This window comes from Brachyhypopomus gauderio, chromosome 1 (assembly GCF_052324685.1).
Source record: "Brachyhypopomus gauderio isolate BG-103 chromosome 1, BGAUD_0.2, whole genome shotgun sequence".
Lineage (NCBI taxonomy): Eukaryota > Metazoa > Chordata > Actinopteri > Gymnotiformes > Hypopomidae > Brachyhypopomus > Brachyhypopomus gauderio.
Window position 1 is genome coordinate 28,158,045 of NC_135211.1, and position 11,617 is coordinate 28,169,661.

General features: G+C 47.6%; 1 protein-coding gene across 2 annotated transcripts; it reads right to left on the reverse strand.

Moving 5' to 3' along the window:
• Positions 1 to 543: 543 nt before the first annotated feature.
• ptpdc1a (protein tyrosine phosphatase domain containing 1a) lies at positions 544 to 11,339 on the reverse strand. 2 transcript variants are annotated; one of them, XM_077007661.1, is made up of 11 exons: positions 11,184 to 11,339; positions 10,497 to 10,552; positions 8,883 to 8,978; positions 7,183 to 7,354; positions 6,804 to 6,884; positions 6,600 to 6,718; positions 5,952 to 6,089; positions 3,686 to 4,842; positions 2,501 to 2,686; positions 2,045 to 2,155; positions 544 to 1,936 (listed from the first exon to the last, which is right to left on the reverse strand). In XM_077007661.1, exons 3-11 carry the CDS (start codon positions 8,968 to 8,970, stop codon positions 1,802 to 1,804), a joined length of 2,187 nt encoding a protein of 728 aa, XP_076863776.1. In that variant the 5' UTR covers positions 8,971 to 8,978; positions 10,497 to 10,552; positions 11,184 to 11,339; the 3' UTR covers positions 544 to 1,801. The 2 variants fall into 2 exon arrangements, with proteins under 2 accessions (XP_076863776.1, XP_076863775.1); XM_077007660.1 differs by having other exon boundaries at positions 5,916 to 6,089.
• Positions 11,340 to 11,617: the final 278 nt, after the last annotated feature.

Here is an 11,617-nt window from a genome sequence, read left to right on the forward strand (position 1 = left end):
CCAGGTTTAATGGTCACGGTTCGCTACTGTGTAGTAACTAACCCTAGCAAATTCTTTTCGTGATTAGACAAGTGTTTAAATGTAATTATATTTGATATTTTCCATAATGTGAACACGTACTTGATCGATATGCAAAATTTCTCATATTTTAATTCCAAATCATTTGGTCTATTCTGCAAACCTGATTTTCTCATGGACTACAACTCTCACCAGAGCGACGCCAGTCTCTCAGATCTTGACAAACACATATTGCATGCAAAACATTCATCCTCGCATGCTTAATTCTACAATTCTGTACATTAAAACAGACTATCCTCAGGCATGGACAACACAAAGCAATCATGTTAGATACCAAGTAGGTTTTGTTCCTTAACTCTCACCATAATCATGCGGGAAGGACACATGCAGACTTCACAGAGTCCAATATCCGATCAGGTAAGACATCGCTTAAGTTGCGGTGTGTCATAGCAAGATAAGCATTAGAATATGTACGTTAGATCTTTAAACGAGTACTGTCCCTGCTGCAAGACAAACAAACACAAATATTTCATTTTATTTATTTAATCTCCAAGGGGACCAAGGCTAGAAGAGGACCACAGGGACACAGGACCACAGGGACACAGGACCACAGGGACACAGGGACACAGGACCACAGGGACACAGGGACACAGGACCACAGGGACACAGGACCACAGGGACACAGGACCACAGGGCTCCCATCTTTTACAACCCACTAGCAGTTGACCTTGATGTTTGTGTGTAAACGCCAAGGCAAATTATTTCGCGTTCAATGAGAAAACGAGGTTGACGTTGAAACTCTAGTTAGCTACAGTGCTTTCCGTCAAGACACCAGGGACTCAACTTACAAAAAGAGCAGCTTGTTTTGCAGGTAATGCCATCAGTACAGGGCAGAAGGTCCCATATCCTCAAACCAAAACCCCACTACAAGAATCAGTACCTGTAACAAACACCAATGTTGAAATACAGCTGGACTACTCTACATTTAGAGGAAAAATAACAAACTTGTTGTCTAACCATCTAACTGAGCATTTCAGACAAAGCAAACCTCCAATGGGCCTTTGTTTTCTTATTTTTTTTGTTCTAGCACTTTGCTATATTCTAAATAGCATAAAAATATTACATAAGACAACTTGCACAGTGAAATTATTTGGTCAAAGAAGAGGTACTTTAGAAGTGACATTGAGGCAAATAATGTGACAACAGCGCTTCTCAATTCAGGTCTCCAAACATTACTAAGATAATTAGTCATGCCTTAATAAATAACGTATTATCAGTTAGATAATAAATATAAAAAGATACCAAAATGCTATGTTAAGTACAAATGGACAGGAAAATGTGCAGAACTTTTAAGTGCTCACATACATGGCACACACACAGGTATGGCAGTAGTTTTTAAACAAACGATTGCTGAAACCCTTGCAACATGTGCATTGAGAAGTTAAAATACATTCAGAAGAGCACAGAAGAGCAGCCACAGAAGAGCAGCATTTAGGAACATCAAGCCTGTCATCTTACACCATGTTACAGAAAATCACAACAGTGGTCTTCAAAGTGTGATGGAGTACCCCTGGAGCCCATGTAGATATCCAGTGGAGACAATCAGGGTGTTTGTAGGAGAAGTGTGTATAGTGGAGACAACCAGGCTGTGTGTGTGTGTGTGTGTGTGTGTGTGTGTGTGTGTGTGTGGTGGAGATGATGAGATGATCAGGGTGTGTGTGTGTGTGTGTGTGTGTGTGTGTGTGTGTGTGTGTGTGTGTGTGTGGTGGAGATGATGAGATGATCAGGGTGTGTGTGTGCAGTGACATGAAGATTCCAACTGCTCCATTGCTTTCCTTCTCATATCATTCAGAACTGGAACAAGAATTTCCATAAGATTCTCATACACCAGTTTCCCACACTCTGAATCTGTAGCAAACTGGAAAAAACAGAGACCAATCAAATGACTGCATTTACAATACATCCAAGAAGTTCACACTCTACTGGTTGATCTGGAGTGTTACTGGGTCTTGCAGGAGAAGCTTACCCTTGTGAATGCTCTGATTGTACGATGGAGAACAGCAGTTTCGTCCTCGTCTGACAACTTCATCAAGTGGGCAACACAGTCCAGGACACAGAGCAAGGTCTGTTTCTTGTCCTGTGTAACATACAGGGACAACGTTTGTAACGTTTACACAGTCCCCCAGAAGTTTAACACAAAGACAAAGCAGACTTTGAAGGGTTTTGAGGGTTTAGTTTAGTTCCAGCTCTAAGCTAGCACACCTGATCCGGCTCGTCAAGACCTTCAGTAGCACCTAAACATTAGAGACAGGTGTGTTGCAGCTAATATCTCCAGGGCACCAGCACCCCACAACCACAGATCAGCATCCTTGAGTTAATGTATACAAACCAAGCGAGATCACAGCCAAGGACAGACACACCCCCAGAGACGCCTCACTGTATGTGTGGGAGGCCATCGGTCCCACCACTGGTGCTCGCTCACCTTGTCCATGGCATCTAGGGCAGCCAGAGGGCTGTGGCCATTGGCAGTGAGCAGCTCCAGGTCTTCTCTGGTGAGGACTGGCTCCTTCAGCTGCTCCAGCCATGACCACATGAGGGCAGAGAGGAGCAGGGGGTCTCGTTCCACTCGCAGCCTCTCCCAGGCCCCCTCCCTAGAGTTCAGCTCCATCTTGAAGAAAATGGAGAAATAATCCATGGCGTAAACAACCCAGATTCATGCTAAAACACCTATGATGGACTTAAGGACCGATTTCAGTCATTTAATTCAGTGCAAATTAAAGTATTTAGCCTCTTCAGCTAGGGCTAGCAGTTATGACATGCATTAATTATCAGCAGGAAAATTAACTCATTTGGTAAGCATCTGAGAAGCTGGCCAGAGTTTTTATATTAGTATCTAGAAATGAAACAGTTCAAGAGGTAATTTTAACATCCTGGGTACATCTGTTACAATAGAATATGCATAGCTATTACACTGGGATTACATAGAATATATATCTAAATATTAAAAAATAAATACATATCTAAAGATATCTTGTAAAGCACTGTGGCGTCATACTCCTTATACTCCTGTGCTGTCTACTAGAAGATCCTATCACAAACATCACTGAACCATTAACTCCATATGCCTACTTCAAACGATACATTCCACAAGAGATATTTGAGCTGATGACCACCATGACAAAAGTCTATGCTGAACAAACTACTGTGAGGGGCTACAAACATGCATCAGTGCATGAAATAGAAGCCCTTGTAGGCTTGCACATTGCAATGGGAGTTCTGAGGTTTCCTAGAGTGCGAATGAACTGGGAATCGTACATGCAACCATAATTTCAACTATTTCTCCTTGTTACATGCTATATATATTATTTTTCATAATAAGAGATGTTCCCAAAACTTGGATAGCAGTTTTAGTTTATTGATCAGATTTATGTTCAAAAAGGGAAAAACAAACAAACCATAAAATTATTCATATTATATAGCATTGCTTTACAACTGATAAGACCCACCGTCCACTGCAGTGGACATAAAAAAATGGCTATAAAAAGTATTATATTTGATTTCTTGATATATTTGAGTCTTGTTTTGGAGTTCATTACAGACAGAAAATTGCATTAGTATATATTTTTTTCATTACTGGAATATAATTCGGGTTTGAAAGGGTCAATACCTGCCATAGTAAGATGGTGTTCCTGAGGTGCTCATCTGGATCCATTGAGAGAGCCTTCATCACCAGTGCCTGGCGGCCTTCAGGTGTGAGTGCCTGACGGCCTTCAGGTGTGAGGTCATTTTGCAGCATTATGAAAGGAAAGACACTGCCCACACTTTCTGGTGCATCGCTGCCTCCTGCTGGAGCCCCACGGTGTCCCAGGGGCCTGTCGTTGCTTCGTTTTGAGCGAGCCTGTCTGCAACGCTCCTCTTCCGTCTGCCAGGCGGCAAGCGGGGTGGTACCACCGACCCGACACCCCAAAGACCTGCTGCGCTTCGTTTCCTTCACCCGCTCCATGACGCATGAGGAGCGATGCCTGCATTCTCCGTCCTCCTTGGGCTCGTCGAGGGAGGCATGGGAGCCGGCGGGAGATCCCCGCGTGGGGGTATTGCCGCTCTTGGGTGTTAGCGGTGCCCCGGAGGCCTGGAGCCCCAGGAGCTCTGCCGCTATCCCGCTCTGGGACACGCAGCGCTGGCTCAGGGGGTCAGAGACGGGTGCTGGGTAATCAGTCCACTGGCTCCTGGATCCCAGAGTGTGCAGGGCGGAGTCACTGAAGCTGAGGCGACGCTGCAGTGGCCACTGAGGTCTACGCGCACACTCAATACCCTGCTCACAGTCCCGCTGGGTGGAGAGAAGGCTGTGATTGGCCAAGGGGAGGCTGGAGGGCTGAGAGGGGCGGGGCATGGGAATGCCTTTACCCATCATCTCCTTCCCTAGCTGCTGCAAGGCCTGCTGGGACACGGTCTTCTCCACCTCGGCGGCCAAGACGGGGGCCTCATCCACAAGCTCCACGGCCACGGGTCTGCCTTCGGCGATGTCCAGCAGGAGTCCGCACACCAGGTGCACGAGTTTGGGCACGTTCTTCATCTGCCGGGCTTCGTAGCCGTGCAGCAGGTGGCGCTGGCGAGTCAGGTACTGGGCGAGCGTGAGGGCGCGGCTGGCAGGCTCGCGGCACCAGAACACGCTGCGCAGGGGCGTGAGGTATCGGGCGAACTCGCGCACACACAACAGCTGCCCACGCGTCTGGATCGAGCTGGGCCGCTTGGCCCGCACGAACAGGATGGCCTGATCTGCGCTCATCCGAAACCGGAACACCAGGTAGCAAGCCAGCAGGACACCTGTAAACAGGAAGAGGACGCAAGTGTATCTTCCCACCATGCACAGTGAGAAGGATGGTATGAGAAGAAAAAGCTCACTGTAAAGAGAACTGAATCAAATGGTAACATCTTGGGGTTACGAGGTCTCCCAAACAACCATCAGGCGCTATCTACGTGCCAACTCATAAGCGTAAACGGGTGGAGTTTGCCAAGCGGTACTGGGGTTTTAACTGGGACCATGTGCTTTGGTCAGATGAGACCAAGATAGAGCTTTTTGGCAACAAACACTCAAGTGGGTCTGGCGTAACACCAAGGATGAGTATGCTGAAAAACACCTCATGCCCACTGTTAAATGGGGGATGATCTGTGATGTTGTGGGCCTGTTTCTCCTCCAAAAGGACCTGGGAACCTTGTAAGGATACATGGGATCATGAACTCTGAAATATCAGGATATTTTGTACCAGATTCTGGTGGCCTCTGCCCAAAAGATGAAGATGGGTCATCACTGGTTCTTTCAGCAAGACCCTAAACATGTGGCCAAATCTACTCAGAAATGGTTCACAAGGCACAAAATCAAGCTCCTCTCATGGTCATCTCAGTCTGCAGACCTCAACCCAATAGAAAACCTGTGGGGTGAGCTGAAGGAGAGTATATAGGAGAAGACCCAGGACTCTTCACGAGACGATTTAGAGAGGTTGTGCTAAGAGGAATGATCCCTCTTTCTGTATTCTCCCATCTTGTGAAGAGTTATAGGAGAAGATTAAGTGCAGTCTTGTTAGCAAGAGGAGGTTGTACAAAGTACTAATATCAGGGGTGCCAATAATTGTGAACATTTTTATGGAAATAATTATTTCTTAGTCAGGATTTTTTTTGAAGGTTGATTTCTTTTTTTCTTCTTCTTCTTAAAATTTAATTTATTTTAAAGCTAACATTTTAAGTATGGGGTGCCAATAATTATGGAGGGCACTGTATAATGGATTTATTCCAGCTGGTAAAAAGCTGGACTGGAGTCATGTACACAATGAAAAATAAAAATACACTGAATTCTCAACGTGTGACTTAATCAGTGACGTATTCATCTCACACACACGCACACATGACCGCGTTGTGTTTCAGCGAGCGGTTCTGACCCGTTCTTCCCAGCCCAGCATGGCAGTGGATGGCCATCCTGCCCTCCTGCACAGCGAACGACATCACCTTCACCATGTCTAGGATGGTGGTCAGAGACGCCACGCCGTAGTCCTTCCAGCCAAAGTTGTAAAAATAGACTGTAAAGGAGAAGACGCAGTGGGACTTTAATATGACTCAACAGCTTAATGGACACGCTGAAACTTCACTAGGATAAAAATTAAAAACCACGTCAATGACAGAATATTGCATGAAAATCGTATGACTAAATGCATGTTAACACAGAGCTCTGTAGAACAGAAGTTCACGCGTCAGGAAAGCTCGTTATCCCTCCCTGGTCTGAATGACGTCTCCTGCATGCACAGACACGCGGTGTCTAATGAAGGTTTTGTCTAATGGTCTCAGGCAGAAGCTGCTTTGTGCGAGCAGGGCGATCTCGAGAGAGCTTGTTAAGAGCTCTGGAGCTGCCATCAGAAGAGGGAGCAGACAGGTTGGGACCCAGAGCACATGTGCTGCATTAAAGCAGTCAACTCTACCCCCCCACATCACTCAGACCTCAGAGATAATACTACTCTGAAACAATTAGCACTTCAGTCTTAAACGGGACCAGGGGAGATGAGCCTTTCATTAGCCCAGACACGGACACTCACTCCCTGCTTCCATGAAGACCTCTGGCCGGTAGGTGAAGCCACTCTCCGGTTCCAGCGGGTAGCCACAGCTGGCGTGTTCTCCAGGACGCTGCAGGTTAATCACAGACCTCAGGCCACATCTAGAGCAGAGAGAGGTGAGCAGCTCCATCACGGTCCTGCTCTACTGCGTTACACGGTGAGACGGTGCGTGTGAGTGAGACCTACCGCAAAAACTGTTCAATGATGTTGTATTTTTCAATAATCTCAGTTGAAGGCCTTGCCATGGCTAATAGATTATCTGTGATCCTGACAAGAAGCAAATAAATCAATAAGTTAAATGAATAAAACAACAAATGTGACAAAACATGCAAGTACAATTTAAGTAACATTTAACTCAAAACATTTAAGATCTCAACACAGAGAGATGAGAGAGAGACTGAGGAGAGACAGAGACAGCATGGGCTCAGACATGCGACATCTCAGATTGTAAATCTCCATCCAGTAATCCAGCCAACTGTCCACCATCCCCCACCCCACCCCGACCTTGACCTGACCTCATTTGGGTGTGGGAGGAGGAGGAGGAGGAGGAGGAGGAAGGGCTCACCAGGAGGAGTAGAGTCCCTTGACGGCTTGCTCCTGGTCGCTCCAGCGGGAGGGGTTCTCGTATTTGCAGGCCCGCCCCCCACACGCCATGGAGCACTGCATGTGTCCGGGGATCACGCTGCGCAGGGTCTCGCCCACCATGGTGTACTTGGCAGTGGGGACCCGGGTGCTCACTTCACACACAGAAGGAAACACAGCCAACGTGAACAGAGAAGAGCACAGATGAACTTCAACTCCACACACAACCGTCTCACCAGCCAGTCGTCATGCTGCTCACACTACCAACACAGCCACCACCAACACAACCTGCTTAACACCACCAGCTGCAGCTAGAGAACGTCACGTAGCATTACATCCGCTCGCTTCTGGCTCTGCCCGGGCGTTGGCCACGCCCACCACCGCCATCGCCTTTAGGGAGGTGGAGGAGAGGACCTTGAGGGCGGAGTCACTCTTCCTCCCCATCATTCTCCTCCTCGGCAGCGCCTCCGGGTTGGGGCTCCTGCCGTCCACCCACAGGCTGCCCCATGTGGGCGGAGACACGTCACTCCCCGCACGGCATCGCTCTAGCGCCACCTGCCGCTGCGAGGAACCCGATTGGATGGGACATCTGTGCGGGATCATCTCCGCTCGCCGCCAGAAGGAGGAAATCAGGCCGATGCCACCACCGTGTCAGTTGCTTGCGAGGTGGTCTCCATGGCGACTGAGGCCATGGAAGCCAGGCAGGCAGGGGTTTGTTGTGCTTCGTCAGGTGTGTGTGTGTGTGTGTGTGTGTGTGTGTGGGGGGGGGTGATGAGTGGCGCAGTAAACAAGCAATGAGTCGACAAATCGGCCCTCACCACCAGCGTACTGTATTCAGTGCTATTAGAGCATGTTGTGTGACGCAGCCAGATGATGCTGCTCCAATGACACAATAACAACCGCCATTCATTTCCACAACTCTCATAAACAATATTGCATCACAAATAATTTTTTCCTTAATTAGTAGCCAAAACCAGTATCAAGAAGTATATCCACAATTTTTTTTTAAGCATTAATTCATAATTTACAGGTTGATCTGATTGGCTTGCCATGTGAGACTTCATAAGGGCTCATAACTCCAACATGGATGATGACAACAGCTTATTCTGCATGATGCCGATTGTGGTTATTAATGTTGAAACCTGCTTTGCAAACAGAGCCACGGAAACAACGTGGGAACACACGCATCCTCTAGTTGCCAGGTACACCACGGTTGCTAGAGGATCACCACAGTAGAACAACTGCGGAGTGGTTTCACCAACCCGGGCACCGTGCGAGGTCACACAGACCCCTGACAAAACCACACACACACACACACACACACACACACACAAACACACAAACACACAAACACACAAACACACACACACCAGCAGCTGCCGTAAACAAAAACAAACAAAACCTGTGCAGAAACTTTCTTCTTCATTAAGCCATATGAAAGAAGAGTTGCAAAGCCTATAGCAACAAGACACCACATTTTCACAGCAACAAATCTCCACAGAACACAAGGTGAACTATTCCCACAGGTACAGACCACAAGGTGAACTATTCCCACAGGTACAGACCACAAGGTGAACTATTCCCACAGGTACACAGACAGTGCTGCTCCTTCATATGACCGCCTTGTTTTCAAACCAGGAGATGCAAACGCCTCCGTGTGCATGTACGGCAGGTCGCCCTCACCAGGCTCCATGTGCACGGTGTAGTCGCCACTGCTGACGGTGGAGGTGGTGTGGGGCAAGTCACTCAGCAGACAGACACCAGCTGCCATGGCAGACCCTGCAAGGAAAAGATGGTGTCAGAGACCTGGCACACAAAACCTAGAACATCAGCACCACCAGGCCCTTAACTACCGCGCGGTGCATCACCACCTGCCCCAGGTGTTGAGCTCCCTGGGAGAAGAGATGGATGTGAAGTGCCATGCGGTCACACACAGGATCTGAAGTTGCAGTGTGGTCTGCGGGCCACTCCTCTGTGCTTCAGATTCATTTCACTCGGCTGCACTGACCGCAGTGTGTGGTCTAGCACTGAATCCAAAGCCAACTTGAAACTTGTGACTACAGGCTCACGTCTCAAACTGCGAGCGAGAGCTTGGAGAGGAGCCACGCTTCATGTTGTGACCCTACACACAAGTGTCATCAGCCCCATCTGTTGTGCCCGTCCTGTTTTCACATCAGTTTAACCTGATGGGAGAGTTATATCAGTCCACAACCTCTCACCTCACCCTGAGCCCAGACCAACACTGCTGCACCTTCTCACAGGGAGGCCTGCTAGCACATCCAAGCCTGGGTTTCTAGACGAAGCCTTTGGTCGATCACCCAGCATGAGGAATACCACAAGCCAGGAGCTAAACTGCTCTTCCAGTAGTTTAATGGTCATTTGGCTACTCACTCAAAAACTCACAGGCTTCATCGACAGCACTCATCAGCACGGGTCAGTAGCTTCCTCGGGTTCAGCACGATCCGTTTGGACCCGTTTACACCGTGTTTAATTCATGCCGTAAGTTGAGAGTGCAGACAGAGTGAAGAAGCATTTTCAGACTCATCTCCACTGTACAGTGCACACAGTTGGAGTCTTCTTAAAGCACCACAAGATCAGCCGAGCAGTAAACACTTCATCTGTGTTTGGTGAGAGATCCTTATAATACACCTTGTTCACCAGGTGTGACTTGTGAATATGTAGGACTCTCTCCCTGTGCTGTTCCTTATGTTGGAAGTGCATGCTGGATAACCACACAGTTCATTTCAAAAGCTGTGTCAGTGTTTGGTAGAGTGGTGAGGTGTGAACACAAGAGCGTGTGTGTGGTTGTATGCCGAGGGATTAAGGGCCAAAACCGGCACTGGGAACTGACTGTTTCTCCCCTGAGGCCTCGAATACATAAACAACAAATTCAGCTAATGCCATAGTTTCATATGCCCTCATTAGAAATGAGGAGAAGAAAATAGCCCAAAATCTAAAGGCAACACTAACTGGATACAAACCCCTGCTGTCACTGTGGTGAGTGTTTTTGTGAAGTCCTGTTTCTGAAGGCCAACACAGTACTGAAGCAAAGCGCCGATCTCACTTTCATCTCAACTTTGAAGCATTTTCAAAGCGACTCCAAAACAAACAGACGTTTAAATAACAGGGTGCACCAGCTATTCATTTCAACTCCCACCTGCCCCCCCCGTTTCTAAATAAAGCTACTCCAATACAATTTTAAATCGTTTTATGATTAGTCTGCCTTTCACAGACTTGGCAGTACAGCGAAGGCCCACACATCACAGAAACACAACTGTGGTGAAGAATGAAGCTCACCTGCATCAGCCGAGGCGCATCGCCCCGAGTCACGCTGTACTTAACTGAAACGGCACCTAAAACAAGAAAGAGTGCGACAAAACTTCAACGTTAGACGTTTTAGTAGCTGAAATTAAACGATGCTGGCCACATAACTCAAACGTTTAAATGGTGGAATGACTCGGTTTTATTTCCTCCGAACCGTGTTATTGAAACCAACCTATATAGCCAATAACGTGACAGCGACCGTGAGAACAAGAGTTCAGGACCTGGTACCAAATGTTCAGCTAGTTAACCTTCTTATATGAGAATAGGCATAATCTACCCCTCCATCCTGCCCCGGCTACGTGAACTACCCCTCCATCCTGCCCCGACTGTGTGAACTACCCCTCCATCCTGCCCCGGCTACGTGAACTACCCCTCCATCCTGCCCCGGCTACGTGAACTACCGCTCCATCCTGCCCCGGCTACGTGAACTACCCCTCCATCCTGCCCCGGCTACGTGAACTACCCCTCCATCCTGCCCCGACTGTGTGAACTACCCCTCCATCCTGCCTCGGCTACGTGAACTAGCTTTGTTAGCATAACGGCCACAGACGTCCAGCTAGCTCACGACAACTTCCAAGGAGCGCGCGAACAAGCTAACGCTAGTTACCGTCTTACGACAACGTGAGGCAACCTTGAAGTATGTCTGATTTATTTACATACCTCGTCCCAAAACACGGTATCAGTGACGCGTCCGCATAAAGGTCGTACTCAAAGTGGCGAGATCCCAGTTCACCCACAGCCACCATCCCACACATTAGCATGTCCGTTACACTTTAACTGGTTGTGGTGAAGGAGCTCTCGCAGCTCATTGGTCACTCCAAGGTCAGGTGACCAAACAAAAGCCGCTGTCAAACCATTTGGGAAGAAATATAAGAATATATATAAGGATATAGCAAGCAAATTTAACACTTGGCTTTTCAGGGGCGTGTGAAATCCAGTGGCTATCATAAGTCATATAATATTAGCAGACCGCTTCTTATCTGTGTTAATGTATTTGCATTATTATTTTACGCAATATACTCTAAAAATATTCAAAATGTTTAATGATTAGTAGACGTTAACGTTATACGCTGTGTATACTTGACATTTTTGTT

Excerpts from the sequence above, each read along its gene's own strand:
- ptpdc1a (XM_077007660.1), bottom strand. The coding sequence starts at position 8,970 with ATGGCAGCTGGTGTCTGTCTGCTGAGTGACTTGCCCCACACCACCTCC. Across the intron at positions 6,090-6,599 it reads GGTCTTCATGGAAGCAGGGA|TCTATTTTTACAACTTTGGC; the intron begins GTGAGTGTCCGT and ends TCTCCTTTACAG. Across the intron at positions 2,156-2,500 it reads CCCTAGATGCCATGGACAAG|GACAAGAAACAGACCTTGCT; the intron begins GTGAGCGAGCAC and ends TATGTTACACAG.